The sequence below is a fragment of the Entelurus aequoreus genome, linkage group LG14 (assembly GCF_033978785.1).
Source record: "Entelurus aequoreus isolate RoL-2023_Sb linkage group LG14, RoL_Eaeq_v1.1, whole genome shotgun sequence".
In the NCBI taxonomy this organism is placed as follows: Eukaryota; Metazoa; Chordata; class Actinopteri; order Syngnathiformes; family Syngnathidae; genus Entelurus; species Entelurus aequoreus.
The window spans coordinates 52,819,393-52,837,954 of record NC_084744.1 but is presented as its reverse complement, the minus strand read 5'-3'; the positions used below and the strand labels follow the sequence as shown (position 1 = coordinate 52,837,954).

The following is an 18,562-nucleotide window of genomic DNA, read 5'->3' as shown; positions in this document are numbered from 1 at the left end:
AACAATGTTTTATATCAATAAGAGCTTTGTTTTAAGTTACCGTAACACACAAATCAAAAGTTTTACATCCAAACAAGAAAAAATAAGTTCTCCCTTTTCACTAAAATGTCCAAAAGTGGTTAAGTGAATGTAAAAAATGGCGCCACCTGGCCAGGAAGACCAAAAAGTCAAAGGCAGCCGCAGACGCAGCTACTTTTTTTTTTTTTAACAAGAGTTTTTACAGATGATGTCATCTTTCATTAACTTAACTCCTGCAAGACTCCACTGACAGAAATCAAACAAGCAAACTTGTATCTCCAACGAGCACATACTTCAACATAATACTGTTCACTAGGGATGTAACGGTACACAAAAATTTCGGTTCGGTACGTACCTCGGTTTAGAGGTCACGGTTCGGTTCATTTTTGGTACAGTAAGAAAACAACAAAATATACATTTTTTGGTTATTTATTTATCAAATTTGTAAACAATGGCATAACATATATACAGGTATACACACAGGGTCCATTGCCAGGGTTAATGTGGTCAACATATATAAAATAAAAACTAAATAAGATAAGGCTCAGAATGGTTTCTTAACAAAACCTTTCTACATATAAAGTGCTTTTTTTGATTGATTGATTGATTGATTGAGACTTTTATTAGTAGATTACACAGTACAGTACATATTCCGTACAATTCACCACTAAATGGTAACACCCGAATACGTTTTTCAACTTGTTTAAAGGCCTACTGAAACCCACTACTACCGACCACGCAGTCTGATAGTTTATATATCAATGATGAAATCTTAACATTGCAACACATGCCAATACGGCCGGGTTAACTTATAAAGTGCAATTTAAAATTTCCCGCTAAACTTTCGGTTGAAAACGCCTTTGGATGATGACGTATGCGCGTGACGTAGCCAGTGAAACAGTAGTATCGGTAGCCCATAGAAGCCAATACAAAAAGCTCTGTTTTCATTTCATAATTCCACAGTATTCTGGACATCTGTGTTGGTGAATCTTTTGCAATTTGTTTAATGAACAATGGAGATTGCAAAGAAGAAAGTTGTAGGTGGGATCGGTGTATTAGCGGCTGGCTGTTGCAACACAACAAGAAGGACTTACTTGGATAGCAGACGCGCCAGCCGATGCTAGCCGCCTTCGCATCTGTGTTGGGGTGAAGTCCTTCGTCGCGCCGTCGATCGCTGGAACGCAGGTGAGCACGGGTGTTGATGAGCAGATGAGGGCTGGCTGGCGTAGGTGGAGCGCAAATGTTTTTATCATAGCTCTGTGAGGTCCGGTTGCTAAGTTGCTAAGTTAGCCTTAGCGTCGTTAGCAACAGCATTGTTAAGCTTTGCCAGGCTGAGAATTATTAACCGTGTAGTTACATGTACATGGTTTAATAGTATTGTTGATCTTCTGTCTATCCTTCCAGTCAGGGATTTATTTATTTTGTTTCTATCTGCATTTGAGACAGATGCTATCACGTTAGCTCAGTAGCTAAAGAGCTTCGTTGATGTATTGTCGTGGAGATAAAAGTCACTGTGAATGTCCATTTCGCGTTCTCGACTCTCATTTTCAAGAGGATATAGTATCCGAGGTGGTTTAAAATACAAATCCGTGATCCACAATAGAAAAAGGAGAGAGTGTGGAATCCAATGAGCCAGCTTGTATCTAAGTTACGGTCAGAGCGGAAAAAAAAAAAAGTATTTCACTGCATTCTAGTCCGTCACTCTAACGATCCTCATCAACGAATCTTTCATCCTCGCTCAAATTAATGGGGTAATCGTTGCTTTCTCGGTCCGAATAGCTCTAGCTGCGTTGAAAACAATAGGAAAATATGAGGAAGTGAACAACTGACAACGTCACGCTACTTCCGGTAGGGGCAAGGCTTTTTTTTTTATCAGAGACCAAAAGTTGCAAACTTTATCGTCGATTTTCTCTACTAAATCCTTTCAGCAAAAATATGGCAATATCGCGAAATGATCAAGTATGACACATAGAATGGATCTGCTATTCCCGTTTAAATAAAAAAAATTCATTTCAGTAGGCCTTTAAGTCAGGGTCCATGTTAATCAACATTAAACTGCCTCAAATTGTTGCTCAGATTACATAAAATGACAAAACTTTTCTTCTACATATAAAAAGTGCAACATTGAACAGTTTCAAGTCAACTCAGCCTCAGATTAACTTTTCTTCCCCCCCCCAGCCTGGCTAGCTTGGCAGTAAGAGGATATATGGGCTTATTGTTCTTCCACCATAGAAGTGGGTCAAAATCTAGTTTTTAATGCAATATGGTCTTAAATCTGCTGCTATAAAAACATTTGTTATTGCTTTAGCCCTGTGTTGCACCTTTCCTGCTTCCGGCTCCCGGACTGTAGTCGAGGAGCGCAGGGGAGACACTCCTCCAGGGCCGATGTATTCTCGGGGGCAACACCTTTAACTCTACCCGGCAGTGGGTCTCCACGGTAAATGAGGAGTCCGGCGATTAGTTGCAAATCGTGGCTTTATTGAGGTCTTGCACACAGCCAATCCAACAAAACACTAGCCACTCCCCGCACTCACGCTACCGCTCCCTCACCTCTCTCGCCCACACATTCACATACGTCACTCACCTCACATGCTGTCACATATTAAAGGGCCACACACACACACACACACACACGCTACTCTCATAACACCTGCCTGACTCGCCGAGGAGAGGCTGCTTGAATGCGGTGGTGACGCTTCAAATGGGTTAGCATGTTTGACGTGTTGTCAGAAGCAGCTGCTGAACAATATCGGCAAACCTCCGTCCTCCATTGTTGTATCGCGCAGCCAAAGTGTTCCCAAACGGGAGATCTTAACGAGGCAGGAGGGTCTTCCAGCTCTGGCTTATGCATGTTGTCCTAGCCTGGTCGTTGCTAGCATGCCGTGTGTTGTGCCTGGGTGTGCATTGTTTACACAACGTGCGGTACACTACTTAATACGTAAGTGTGGAAACTCGTTCAGTGCACCTCCGAACCGAACCGAAACCCTCGTACCGGAATGGTTCAATACAAATACACGTACCGTTACACCCCTACTGTTCACACATGAATATGATGCGTCTCTGCAGGGTTCAACTGTCCTTTGTCATTGTTGTGGCCTAAAACATTTGGTAAGTTGCAATGTTTTAAATAGGGTTGTGCCGATACCAATATTTTGGTACCGGTACCAAAATGTGTTTAGATACTTTTCGATACTTTTCTAAATAAAGGGGGACCACAAAAAATGGCATTATTGTCTTTATTTTAACAAAAAATATTCTGGTACATTAAACATATGTTTATTATTGCATCTTTGTCCTTGAATTAAATAGTGAACATACGAGACAACTTTAATTTTATTAGTAAGTAAGCAAACAAAGGCTCCTAATTAGTCTGCTGACGTATGCAGTAACATATTGCGTCATTTATCATTCTATTATTTTGTCAAAATAGCGGTAGAAAATTAATTATTCATCTACTTGTTCATTTACTGTTAATATCTGCTTACTTTCTCTTGCAACATGTTCTATCTACACGTCTGTTAAAATGTAATAATCATTTATTCCTCTGTTTGGATGCGTTACATTAGTTTTGGATGATACCATGAATTTGGGTATCGATCCGATACCAAGTAGTTATAGACAGTAGTTATACATTGGTCATATTCAAAGTCCTAAAGTGTCCAGGGACGTATTTCCTGACTTTATAAAAATAATATGAATTTTTAAAAAAGGAAAAAAGATTTTGTGACGATAACAAATATCGATGTGATCATAGTAGTATCGACTAGATACGCTCTTGTACTTGGTATCATTACAGTGGACGTCAGGAGTAGATCCACCCATGGCGTTTGTTTACATTGTGACGCCGGTGAGCTACGGTGTGTAGTGAAGCATGTTTAGCTATTCCTCGTCCTGCAGGGATGATACTTGTAACAAACTTACTTTATTTGTCGCCATGGAGGCAAGGATTAGTGATTTAGAAGTAACTAAAACACTGCAGACTGCGGCTGGACTTTAGCCGCGAGCTAGCTAGCCATGTCTTAAAGCACCTCTTCCTGAGGGCGTTTCAGTGTTATAGCCTCACCTTTATCTTTGGTTTTTAAGCCAAAATGCGTTACTTAATGCGTTACTTTTTAGAGGCGGTACAGTACCGAATATGATTCATTAGTATCGCGGTACTATACTAGTACCAGTATACCGTACAACCCTCATTTAAAAAACAAAGTTTTCCAATAATTTGTGATTTTAGGAATGTGTTAATGTTTTGGGTGTTCCTTGTAACCTTAACCTCAAAAATCACTGGAGTTTAACAAAAATGGGAAAACAAATACCGTATTGATGTCTTCCGGACTAAAAGGAGCTACTTTTAGACCCTGCGGCTTATAAGACGGAGCGGCTAATTTATGGATTTTTTTCCCGCTAATGCCCGTAATGTTTTGTGTTAAATAGTTGGCATTAAACCCAAGCAGAGGACTGAAACGGTTTGTAATTGTTTGTGATATGGCGCCATCTTTTGCACACTGCAAGTATTGGGGTTGAAAATGTACTTTCAGGTGCACCTGCTGGATGTGGAGGTTCTGGGCTGTTGTGGTTACACGTGTTCTGCGGTTGTGAGGCCGGATGGATGTACTGCCAAATTCTCTAAAACACCTTTGGAGATGGTTTATTGTAGAGGAATGAACGTTCAATTCACAGGCAACAGCTCTGGTGGGCATTCCTGCAGTCAGCATGCCAACTGCACGCTCCGTTAAAACTTGGGCCATCTGTAGCATTGTGCTGTGTGATAAAACTGCACATTTCAGAGTGGCCTTTTTTTGTGGGCAGTCGCAGGCACACTTGTACAATAATCATGCTGTTTAATCAGCATCTTGATATGCCACACCTGTGAGGTGCGATGTATTATCTTGGCAAAGACAAAATCCTCACTAACACAGATTTAGACAGATTTGTGAACAATATTTGAGAGAAATAGGTGTTTTGTGTTTATAGTAAAAGTTTTAGATCTTTGAGTTCAAGTCATGAAAAATGGGAGCAAAACCAAAAGTGTTGTCTTTATGATCTTTTTGATCATTTACCCCCGCACATTAGGAACATGTCTGAACTGTTGAGAGCGATCTATAGCGCTAAAATCTATTTGGTAAGGGTACCGTAAAAGGGTACTGTCTCTGTTTCACTTTGTAGCTGTATGTAGAAATAGAGCCACTGAATTGGCAGCTGGTTGCATCAGCCCTGTGCTCTTTTTAATGTTTTTTTATGTTTTGATGTTTCCCTTACTTTATTGTTGTGGACTTTTTGTATCTGTATTTCCTCAGTGTGGGATAGATAAAGTCTATCCTATCCCAATCAAATTTCAATTCATATTTACTACAATTCTGAATCCAATAAAACATTTTAAGAATATATATTTTTTTAAATATGTTTTGTAGGTCATATCCACACTTACTCGCTGTGCATACAAATCATACATCAGCAGCCTAAGGAGCTTTTGTAACCGTTACCCGTTTTGAAAAAAACGTTTTCTTATGATTACTATACAAAATAATATATTGCGGGAATCTGTTCAATCGAGAATCGTGTTGACTTCAGAATCGATTCTGAATCAAATCGTCAGCCCAAGAATGGAAATGGAATTGAATACATTCCTACTATTTAACGGACAATGTGAGTTGCATAATATTTTGTCATTACTTTTATAGAAGCTTTCCTCCAGTTTCCACCGTCTGTTTTGTGTTAAAAAGACAGACAGACTAGACAGGGGAAAAAAAGGATGAATGAAAGACTAAAAAGTTAAATTTTATCAATGACATGTTGCTTTAGATCAGGGGTGTCAAACTCATTTTAGATGGGGCGCCACATGGAAAAAAATCTACTCCCAAGTGGGCCGTACTGGTAAAATCACGGCACGATAACTTAAAAATAGAGACAACTTCAGATTGTTTTATTTGTTTAAAAATAGAAAAAGCACATTCTGGAAATGTACAAATCATAATGTTGTTGGTTTTTTTCCACTTACATGTTGGGGTTAATAGTATTCTATCTGTATTTGTCGTTATTTATACTTTATAAATCAATTATATGATAATGTTCATCAGTCAACTCATTGGTGTTAATTTTCAATCCATCAAAATAAAAAAATAATATCAAAATCAAATTACAGGATGTTATTTATGTAGTTTGCTCATTTTCCTCAACTGGTGCACTGGTGCACTGGGACGGCGTGGCGAAGTTGGTAGAGTGGCCGTGCCAGCAATCGGAGTGTTGCTGGTTACTGGGGTTCAATCCCCACCTTCTACCATCCTAGTCACGTCCGTTGTGTCCTTGGGCAAGACACTTCACCCTTGCTCCTGATGGCTGCTGGTTAGCGCCTTGCATGGCAGCTCCCGCCATCAGTGTGTGAATGTGTGTGTGAATGGGTGAATGTGGAAATACTGTCAAAGCGCTTTGAGTACCTTGAAGGTAGAAAAAGCGCTATACAAGTATAACCCATTTATCATTTAACATATGGTTTTTTTTTTTGTTTACATATGTAGCATCATCTACAAAGATACAAAGAATCGCTATTGCGACATCTAGTGGACACATTTAGAACAGCTGTTTCTTTCATTCAAAAATTTCGACTCATTTTTATACTTAGCAAACTCATCCCGCAGGCTGGATAAAACCGTTTTGCGGGCCTGATCCGGCCCACGGGCCTTACTTTTGACACCCCTGCTTTAGATCTTCTACAATTAATTATTTAAAACAATAAAGAGTGTAATTAATGCTTATCTTTATCTTTTGTCTTCGTCTTGACAATCTGTTCTCATCCATCTGCTTGTGTGTGAATGTGTGACTGTGTGAGTGTGTGCGCGCGCGTGTGTGTGAAATATTTGCAAGTTTTCCAGTGTTAACATTGTGCAAAGAGACATTCATCACTTCCTGTGTTCGGCACAGAAGCAAACTTGTCATTTTTTAAAAATTAACTGTGTCTTAAAGGCCTACTGAAACCCACTACTACCGACCATGCAGTCTGATAGTTTATATATCAATGATGAAATCTTAACATTGCAACACATGCCAATACGGAAGGGTTAACTTATAAAGTGCAATTTTAAATTTCCCGCTAAACTTCCGGTTGAAAACGTCTTTGGATGATGACGTATGCGCGTGACGTAACCAGTGAAACAGAAGTATCAGTACCCCATTGAATCCAATACAAAATAGCTCTGTTTTCATCTCATAATTCCACAGTATTCTGGACATCTGTGTTGGTGAATCTTTTGCAATTTGTTTAATGAACAATGAAGACTGCAAAGAAGAAAGTTGTAGCGGCGGACTACAGCAACACAACCAGGAAGACTTTGACTCGGATAGCAGACGCGCTAGCCGACGCTAGCCACCGACCGCATGGATGATCGTGGTGAAGTCCTTAATCCTTCCGTCGATCGCTGGAACGCAGGTGAGCACGGGTGTTGATGAGCAGATGAAGGCCTGCTGGCGTAGGTGGAGCGCTACTGTTTTTATCATAGCTCTGTGAGGTCCCATTATACTAAGTTAGCTTCAATGGCGTCGTTAGCAACAGCATTTTTAAGCTTCGCCAAGCTAGAATGCATTAACCGTGTATTTACATGTTCATGGTTTAATAGTATTGTTGATTTTCTGTCTGTCCTTCCAGTCAGGGGTTTATGTATTTTGTTTCTATCTGCATTTGAGACCGATGCTATCACGTTAGCTCAATAGCTAAGTTAGCTTCAATGGCGTCGTTAGCAACAGCATTGTTAACCTTCGCCAGGCTGGAAAGCATTAACAGTGTATTTACATGTTCATGGTTTAATAGTATTGTTGATTTTCTGTCTATCCTTCCAGTCAGGGGTTTATGTATTTTCTTTCTATCTGCATTTGAGACTGATGCTATCACGTTAGCTCCATAGCTAAGTTAGCTTCAATGGCGTCGTTAGCAACAGCATTGTTAACCTTCGCCAGGCTGGAAAGCATTAACCGTGTATTTACATGTTCATGGTTTAATAGTATTGTTGATTTTCTGTCTATCCTTCCAGTCAGGGGTTTATGTATTTTGTTTCTATCTGCATTTGAGACTGATGCTATCACGTTAGCTCCATAGCTAAGTTAGCTTCAATGGCGTCGTTAGCAACAGCATTGTTAACCTTCGCCAGGCTGGAAAGCATTAACTGTGTAGTTACATGTACATGGTTTAATAGTATTGTAGTATTGTTGATCTTCTGTCTATCCTTCCAGTCAGGGATTTATTTATTTTGTTTCTATCTGCATTTGGGCCCGATGCTATCACGTTAGCTCAGTAGCTAAAGAGCTTCGCCGATGTATTGTCGTGGAGATAAAAGTCACTGTGAATGTCCATTTCGCGTTCTCGACTCTCATTTTCAAGAGGATATAGTATCCGAGGTGGTTTAAAATACAAATCCGTAATCCACAATAGAAAAAGGAGAGAGTGTGGAATCCAACGAGCCAGCTTGTACCTAAGTTACGGTCAGAGCGAAAAAAGATATGTCTTGCACTGCATTCTAGTCATTCACTCTAACGTTCCTCATCCACAAATCTTTCATCCTCGCTCAAATTAATGGGGTAATCGTCGCTTTCTCGGTCCGAATTGCTCTAGCTGCATTGTAAACAATAGGAAAATGTGAGGAGCTGTTCAATTGACTACGTCACGCTACTTCCGGTAGGGGCAAGGCTTTTTTTTTTATCAGATACCAAAAGTTGCGATCTTTATCGTCGTTGTTCTTTACTAAATCCTTTCAGCAAAAATGTGGCAATATCGCGAAATGATCAAGTATGACACATAGAATGGATCTGCTATCCCCGTTTGAATAAAAAAAATTCATTTCAGTAGGCCTTTAAGCCTGCAAGATTTTAGATCTCAGGTACAAGAAGCCTTAACTTCATCAAAACCAAACTAAGAGACGTCATCTTTAGTAGACACCACCCAAATAAAAGCTGAGTCAGCAGCAGACGGACGCTGAGAGGTACCGTGCCGCATTTAGTCCGCTCTTACCGGACCACAGGCTGTGGGTTAGCCTCCATGTTGGCGGGCACCTGCACCCCCTTCTCCCACTCTTGCCTCCAAGGGTCCGACAGCACGTAGAAGTCGTCCGGGCCGAGCTGGGCCGAGTCGGGCAGCTTCATGGCCGTGATGAAGTCGGTCCGAAACACCTTCAAAAGACACGCAGGAAACGTTTTTTTAGTTTCTTTTTGCTCACATTTCGGACTTTTTCAGCAGCACTTAATGCAGCATAAATTCCCTCCAAACAAATTGTGGTTGTCTAATCCAGTGGTCCCCAACCACTGTGTGCCGTGATAGACAGTCTGGTGTGCCGTGGGAGATTATGTAATTCAACCTATTTGGGGTAAAAATATTTTTTGCAAACAAGTAATTATAGTCCGCAAATAATGTGCTGTTGTTGAGTGTCGGTGCTGTCTAGAGCTCGGCAGAGTAACCGTGTAATACTCTTCCATATCAGTAGGTGGCAGCAGGTAGCTAATTGCTTTGTCGTGATCACAATATGCTGGAGGCAGCGTGCAGGTAAAAAGGTATCAAATGCTTAAAACAAAAATAAACAGAAGGCGAGTGCCGCTAAGAAAAGGCATTGAAGCTTAGGGATGGCTACGCAGAACGAAACTAAAACTGAACTGGCTACAAAGTAAACAAAAACAGAATGCTGGACAACAGCAAAGACTTACAGCGTGTGGAGCAGAAAGCGTCCACAAAGTACATCCGTACATGACATGACAATCAACAATGTCCACACAAAGAAGGATAAAAACAACTTAAATAGTCTTGCTTGCTAAAACAAAGCAGATGCGGGAAATAGCGCTCAAAGGAAGACAAACTGCAACAGGAAAACACCAACAAAACAGGAAAAGCCACCAAAAGACAAAAACTAAAACACTACGCACAGGAAAACACCAAAACACTCTAAATAAGTCGCGGCGTGACGTGACAGGTCGTGACAGTACTCTGAGACAAGAGCTATAGTGATGCATGGTCTGTTATGGTTTAAAGTCATATCCAACAATTGCGAGACTTTTTTTATTTATTGTCAATATCGGCTGCTGAGATGAATTTTTTAATGTTTTCTGCTGGTGTTGTGCCTCCGGATTTTTTCAATTAAAAACATGTGCTTTGGCTCAAAAAAGGTTGAAAAACACTGGTCTAATCACATCTTGTATATGTTTGCACTTACTACCCCATAATTTTTAATGCAACTTCTTCATCAAATGACTAAGTTATTGATGTATTCACACAAAACTCTTGTCAAATTGCAACTTTACATTTATAAAAATCAGAAATCCTTTAATCGTAGTACCAATGCATTTTCACAACCTTAAGACAAACTATATCCTACAGAAATGCTGAATATCCTGGTCAGATGAAGCCAGCAAGACCACATCATCCGCAAAAAGCAGAGACCTAATTCTGCAGTTATCAAAGAAGATCCTCCTAACGCCGTGACTGTGCCTAGAAATTATTTCCATAAACGTTGTACACAGAATCAGTGACAAAGAGCAGCCCGGACGTAGTCCAACCCTCACTGGAAGCTCTAACACTGATCATGTAGGGAGTGGATACACCAGACCTGGGCATTCTACGGCCCGCGGGCCGCATCCGGCCCTTTGCGCATTCCTGTCCGGCCCGCGTGAGGCCAATCATAAATTACAAAATAAATTCCAAAAAGTATCTATGTCGAGTGTGCAATACAACGGTGCTGCTTTTGTTTTGAAAAGCGTTATTTGTATTACTTCCGTGTGGACGTATGCGTGTGTGCGATTGTGAGTGAATTGAACGGCGCAATCACAAATTACAAAATAAAGTTTAAAAAACATCTATGTCGTGCGCGCAATAAAACTGTGCTGCTTTTATTTTGAAATGTGTTATTTATGAGTGTATGTCCGGGGGGAACCTGTGAGTGAAGGTGCATAGAGACAAGTGATGAGACGCTAAAAAAAGAAAAGTTGATGAGGAATGGCGTGTTTTCAACAAGACATGGACTGCCAAGTATTTCTTTACAGAAATTAAAGGTAAAGCCGTGTGCTTAATTTGTGGTACACAGCTTGCTGTGTTTAAAGAATATAATTTGAATCGCCACTACACGACGAAGCACGAGGGAAAATACCGGAATCTGTCTGATGAAGCGCGCGCAAGGGAGGCTGATGCGTTGATGGTAAAACTGCAAACCCAACAAGGATTTTTTGCCATATTTCACACCCCCAGAGATGCAGCCGTCAGTACAAGTTTCGTAATTTCTCACAAAAGCGCCAGAAAAAGTAAGGCGTTTTCTGACGGAGAGTTTATTAAGGAGTGCTTATTGGACTCTGTTGCGCTGATATGCCCGGAGACATGGACTGTTTTTCGCTGGCTTTAATTGGATGAGATCTGTGATGTACGTGACACCGCCCAGCTGCTCATATTCTTACGTGGGATAACTGCCGACTTTCAAATCACGGAGTAGCTGGCAGCCATGCAGTCAATTAAAGAGACAACCACAGGTAATGACTTGTTCCCATACGTAAATGCGTGTTTGGACATGTTAGGACTGAAATGGGACAAGCTGGCAGGTGTGACAATCCAATCCAATCCACTTTATTTATATAGCACATTTAAACAACAAAATGTTTCCAAAGTGCTGCACAACAATATTAAAAACAATATTCAAATATTATCCTTAGCTCCACCAATGACTGAATAAAAAGAAAAAACAATTACATATAAAACCAATATAAAAAACAATATAAAATAAATATGATTAAAAACTATTTTTAACAACAGATGGTTGTCCAAATCTGACGGGGAAAAATGTTGGATAATGCAGGATAAAGTGACAGAAATTAACCTTGTGCAGAAATTGACATTACACAGTGTTGTGTAAAACAGTGTTAAAAATAAAACCATCAAAAGCAATTTGCTTTTGAATAAAGTTAAGTTAGTTTAAATTAAATTATTATTATTATTATTATTATTAATTATTATTATTATTATCATCATTATTATTTATCTTACGGTATATCAAAAATAATATTGAGCGAAATTTAATTGAAATATTGTCGTGTGGCCCTCCAGCAGTGCTCGGGTTGCTCATGCGGCCCCCGGTGAAAATTAATTGCCCACCCCTGGGATACACCATACTCTCTGAGAACTCCCCACCGGACTTCCTGAGAGACACATTATAATGCCTTCTCCAAGTCCTCAAAGCACATGTAAACTGGTTGGGTCAGTCTACTCTTCGCCCGAGTGTCCCAAACATGAGACAAGAAATTCAGTGGATAACATAACCACAAGGTTGATCATCGAACTGCAGCTTAGAGTGTCCTGGTGCCAAGTGCACATTTGAACACCCTTATGTTTAAACATGGTGTTTATTATGGACAATCTGTGACAAGCACAAAAGTCTGATAGCAAAACACCACTTGGGTTCAGATCTGGCCCCTTCTCAGGAGCCCTTCCTGTGTGTCGAAGTGAGTCTGACTAGATCCAGTTGGACCTTTTCCGGCTCGCACACCAGCTCAGGTACCTTCCCCACCAGCGAGGTGACATTCCACATCCAAAGAGCTAGCTTCTGTAGCCAAGGATCGAAACACCAAGGGCCCTGCCTTCAACCAATTATGACTTCTGTGTAATGATCTGGAAGCTCGGTTGCCGCTTATCTTCTTTTTGTTGCAGTGCCTGGTTTCTGGGTCATGGAGCGCATCACATCTGATACTCATTTCCTCCTGACTACTTAAGCTTTCCAGTCCCTTCACCCTGACGCCAGAGGATTCCTGACGTTTCACCCTTCCAGTCGTGTACATCTCCTCTGCTTTGGCTCCACTCACGCTTCTCGTTCCCTGTAGCTCTGTCCCGGCGTTGCGTTTGGAGTGTTAATTGTTATTCTCCACAGCTTCTGTGTGCAATTTCCGTTTCTCACAACTTAAGTGTGCATCCTAATGTAATGTTTTCCTCACTCCTTCTTGAGTGCTCTTTTTGTTATTATTCTTATTTATTTTTCTGCTCTGCGTTGGCGTCCTACTCCTAATAAGCCGATCGTGACAGAATCTCCTGGCCAACATAGACCCTGCAAAGAAAGAACTCCTCCATTCTGCGCTCACTGGCTTAAGACAGACCCGGGACAATCACGACCAGCTGCTGTGTGATTTGAAAGCCGCCTCAGTCAGGCACCCTCAGCCAGCGTGTCGATCAGACGAACACTGTGACTTATCCGGAGGAGGTCACACCGGGACGGGTACCTTCCCACCTTCACCGGCGGCTATTCCTTCCATTCCTTGGGAGCCCAATTTTCTTCAACTCCCGGACAAAGCCGCCGCTTAGGCCTGGTGGTTAGTAACAACTCTCCTGCTGTACGCTCATCACTACCTTTTGTTTACTAAGGAAATAACTTTAACTTTATAATAAATGTTTTTTAACACCTCCTAAAAGGCAGAGTAGCCGGCAGCCGTCTGTTGGACTTTAAACAAGGCAAGCTCTCTGTAGCTCCATACTCCATTGACTTTTGAATCCTTGCAGCAGAGGGCAGATTTGGTGACGCATACTACACCCAAGAGAGGTGAGAGAACCAGGGTGAAGGGTGTAGTTGGCACACACAGCGGAGTGCTGCCTCCAGGGCCTGGTTAGCCCACTCCATTTGGTTTTTGGTCAGTGGATGATAACCAGATGAAAGGCTCCGGGTGGCTCCCAACGCTATGCAAAAAGCCTTCCAAACCTGGGAAGCGAATTGGGGTCCCCGTCTGAGACCAGCTTCTGAGGGATACCATGTAGGCAGAAAATAGGCTTGACCAGGAGTTATGCAGTCTCGAGGGAAGTAGGTAGTCTCGACAGGGGAATGAAGTGAGCCATCTTAGAAAACTGGTCGCCCACATTGAGTATGACTGAGTTTCCCGAGGAAATTGGAAGGCCTGTGATAAAATCTAAGGCTATGTGGGACCACAGAATAGGCAGAGGGTGGACGAACCCAGCGGGAGGGCAAGGAGAGGCTTTTTTTCCAGCACAGGCAGAGCAGGCGTTCACAAAGTCCTTGATGTCTTTTCTCATTTCCGTCCGCCAGACTCTCTGCGAGACCAAACACAGAATGCACCTCATGCCAGGATGACACGCTACTTTGGACGCGTGTCCCCATTGCAGAACTTCAGACCTCAGTTCAGTCAGTACAAATATCTTGCCAGCAGGAATGTTGTGAGGGACCTTAGTCTTGGAAGCCGCACTGGCTACCCTTCCCTCCACCTCCCATTGTAGTGCTCCCATAACTTCAGCAGCAGGTTTGATGGTGTCCGGAGTGCTTTCCTCAATGGCCAGTTTGAAAACTTTGGAGAGCACGTCGGGTATGTAGGTGATAGAGAAGTTGAAGTGTGTGAGAAACAGTGACCAACGTGCTTGGCAAGAGTTTAGTCTTTGAGTAGTCTTAATGTATGCTAGGTTCCTATGATCGGTGATGACCAGGAATGGCGTGGCAGTTGCCTCCAACCAGTGTCTCCACCCCTGTAGCGCAAAATGGCCAGCAGCTCTCTACTCCCCACATCATAGTTCCTTTCAGCTGTTGTGAGGAGACGCAAGAAGAAAGCACAAGGGTGTAGCCTCTGGTCAACCAGGAAACGCTGGGACAAAACTGCTGCAAATTCTGTATCCGATGCATCAACCTCAACAAAAAATTATAAAGCAGGACCAACGTGCACAAGTATCGGTGCTTTAGTGAACAATTAATTTAGCGAGGAAAAGGCGGCCTCAGCTTCTGAGGTCCACCGGAAAGTTACTTTAGTGGATGTCAGCCTCGTCAAAGGTTCAGCTTGTAGATGTTAGCAAAACGCAAGAACTTTTGCAAATGCTTCCTTGATGTAGGAGGTGGCCACTCGACCACTTGTCTGGATTTGACAATGAAATCCGCCGCAAAAGGCAAGGAAATATAGTCATTTAATGCATGCTGTTCCAGCCCGGACTCATTATAAAGTCTAACCACTGGTAACGATGGGAGGAGTTTAATGGACCAGTCATAAGAACAATGTGGGGGAAGGGACTGAGCACGGTCCTTACTAAATACCTGTTTGAGGTCATGATATACGACAAGTAACCTCTGACAAATTAATGAGCTCATCAACATTGCTAGGCGTGGCCGTCAAGGGAACAGCGGAACGCAAACAATTAGCTTGGCAAAAGGTGCTCAAATTTAAAATGGTGGTCCTATCCCAATCAAAACTGGGATTATCCAGTATCAGCCATGGAAGACCCTAATGCAATGGTTGTAGACTGACATGGAAGGATAAAGAAGCGTAACGCTTCATGGTGATTACACGATTACTGTAAAGCTCACGTCTCAGTTTGGAGTGTCACCCTCACCAGTAAACGGCCATTTAAAGACCGGACCTCTTCAGGAGAGCAAAGCTTAATTTTAGTAATCTTATGCAATTTCACAAAGTCCGAGTCCAAGAAGCAATCGTCTGCCCCCGAGTCAATAAAAGCAATCATATTGACACTGCTTCACACCCCTTACAATGTCTCTGAAAGTTCAAGTCTTTTTCCAGGACTTGAGAGCTCGCGCCATTAAAAACCGGCTGTTTGGTGTTTCCCTGCAGGAGAAGAAGCAGCTTGAGTGTGTTTTAGGGGACTAATGGAGCATTTGGAGATGTGACTGTCCGGGCTTGCACAATAGCGACAGAGGCGTAATCTTTGTTGACGACCTCGCACACCAGCGGTGACTTGCCCTCTAAGCTGCATTGGCTGAAGAGGTGGTTATGGCATGAACGATTACGGGGTCGTCTCCTGCCACTGTCGATATTGCTCCATTGGGTGAATAGGGACAATATCGGCTATCAGTTACTGTTGGGTCGCATGGTAATGCGCGGATCGTTTCCCCAAGATGCAGACAGAACACCGGAGGCAGTGTGCAGGTAGGAAAACGATTTATTTTCCATAAATCAGGCAAAATACAAAAATACAGAAAAGCGTGCCAATTGCACGGGAAGCTAAGGAAATAGCTAACGGGAAAACTTAGCATTGAACCGGGAAACAAAGAGTATACCAACGTAACTTGTTGCATGAGCAAACAAGACAGCCAGACTGAGTGTGGCAAAAAGCAGGAATAAATAGCTCTCTGAAATAATCAGAACCCATGGCAACCAACAAAACACAAACCCAAGGGTGCTGAAACAGTACTAAGGGAGTTTTTAACTAAACAAAACATGATCCAGGCATTGGATCATGACACTATCGTCCTTATCGTCCTCTCTATTCCACTCGCGAATTCTGTAATCTTGACGAATGGCTAATTTAATCAGTCAGTCAAGGGTAGCAATTTTGTCACGGGTAGCAAGTCAGTTCTTAATGTGACAATTTAACGCCTTGCTAAAAAGTCTGCATAAAGCGGCGTCACCAAATCGGCTCTCTACAGTGAGGATATGAAAGTCAATGGGGCAACAGAGAGTTTTTGATCACCCCCTAAAAAAGGGGGTGATCAAAAACATTCATTATTTCCTTAGTAAACAAAGGTAGGGACGAGCGCACAGCACGAGAGTTGTTACTAACCGCCATTGCCCAAGCGGATAATTTGTCCAATAGCAGGCTCATGATAAAAAGTATCTTAGCCTGGTCAGTGGAATAGGAACCAGGTTGCTGGTGAAAAACTAATGAGCGCTGATAAATAAAACTGTTCACAGCAGCGAGACTCACCAGTGAAACGAAGGAGGGGAATAGTGGGCTACTGAGGAGTGGGAAGACTAGCCGCTGTTGAAGTGGGAATGTCTCCCTCCCGGCGTGACCTCACCCCGGATGATTCACAGCGCTTGTCTGATTGCCACGCTTCCTGAGGGTGCCGACGTTGGCCGACAGCGTCCGGAAAGCGGCCGTCAAATCACGCCGCAGGTGGTCTTGATAATCAAGAGTCTGCCCAAAGACAGTGAGCGCAGAGTGGAGGCTTTCTTCCTCTGTAGATTTGTCAGGATCGGACCCAACCGCAGAACAGAAAAATAAAATACAAATAATAACAAAAAGAGCACTCAAAATGGAGTGAGCAAAAAAATAAGTAAGGATACACGCTTATGGTGTAAGAAAACAGCACAAAGACGGTGTGGAGGGGTAACAGTTAACACTACAACCGCAACGCTGGGACTGAGCAACGGGGGACGAGAAGCGTGAGTGGAGCCAAAGCAGAGGAGATGCACACAACTGGAAGGGTGAATCATTAGGAAATCTACTGGCGCTGAAGGGAGTGGAGAGCTTAAGTAGTCAGGAGGAAATGACCATCAGGTGTGCGCGCAGGCGGCTATGCACCGTGACCCAGTAAACTAGGCACTGCAACAAAAAGAAGATAGGCGCCAGCAGAGCTACCATATTATTACAAATGGATATTTATACCAACGTAGTCGATCGTTATACCAACAGAGTCAATCGTTACACCAATTTAATCTACGGTTGTGAAGTGTGAAGTGAATTATTTTTATATAGCGCTTTTCTCTAGTGACTCAAAGCGCTTTTACATTGTGAAACCCAATGTCTAAGTTACATTTTTAAACCAGTGTGGGTGGCACTGGGAGCAGGTGGGTAAAGTGTCTTGCCCAAGGACACAACGCCAGTTACTAGGACCTGGAACCCTGAAGTTGCTGGCACGGCCACTCTACCAACCGAGCTATACCGCCCCCGGTTATACTGATGTAGTCGATCATTTTGCAAACGTAATTAATCAATACCAATGTCGACAATTATACCAATGTAGGGTTGTCCCGATACCAATATTTTGCTACCTGTACCAAAATGTATTTCGATACTTTTAGATACTTTTCTAAATAAAGGAGACCACAAAAAATGGCATTATTGTCTTTATTTTAACAAAAAATCTTACGGTACCTTAAACCTATGTATCAATTTTGTCCTTAAGTAAGCAAACAAAGTCTTCTTATTAGTCTGCTGACATATGCAGTAACATATTGTGTCATTTTCCATTCTATTATTTTTTCAACATTTTTAAGGACAAGTGTTAGAAAATGAATTGTTAATCTACTTGTTCATTTACTGTTAATATCTGCTTACTCTCTCTTTTAACATGTTCTATCTGCACTACTGTTAAAATATAATAATCACTTATTCTTCTGTTGTTTGGATGCTTTTCATTAGTTTTGGATGACACCGCAAATTTGGGTATCGATCCGATACCAAGTAGTTACAGGATCATACAATGGTCATAATTTAAGTCCTCGTGTGTCCAGGGACGTATTTCCTGAGTTTATAAACATAATTGTTATGGTTTACTAGGGGAGGTGACGGCAAAAAGACACCAGGGGGGAGTATGTACAAGTATTTATTATATATGTATAATATATAATAATAATAAACAATACAACTAAACTAAGGAAATGGAGTGTGAACTAGAATAAGATTGTGTGTGGTGTAAGACTATGTGTAGAATTTAACTGAAGTGTGTGTTACCAAAGTGTTGAACGAGAGACGAGGAAGTCCAGGGGGCAGGCAGGTGATCCGGGATTTAAGCGGGGGTCCGCGGGGCTGAGAGGGGCGTCAAGTCCAGGGGCGAGCGAGGAGTCAGGAACGAGGAAGGCAGTCCAAAAACACAGGGGGGAG

The 18,562-nt window shown here is 42.1% G+C and overlaps 1 protein-coding gene across 1 annotated transcript in view; it reads right to left on the bottom strand.

Annotated features, from left to right (window-relative positions):
* jade2 (jade family PHD finger 2) overlaps positions 1-18,562 on the bottom strand; it is a 133,906-nt gene that overhangs the window by 59,451 nt on the left and 55,893 nt on the right. Inside the window, exon 5 of the mRNA XM_062070165.1 lies at positions 9,008-9,165. Coding sequence (XP_061926149.1) covers positions 9,008-9,165 — 158 coding nt within the window. The remainder of the gene's footprint in view (positions 1-9,007; positions 9,166-18,562) is intronic.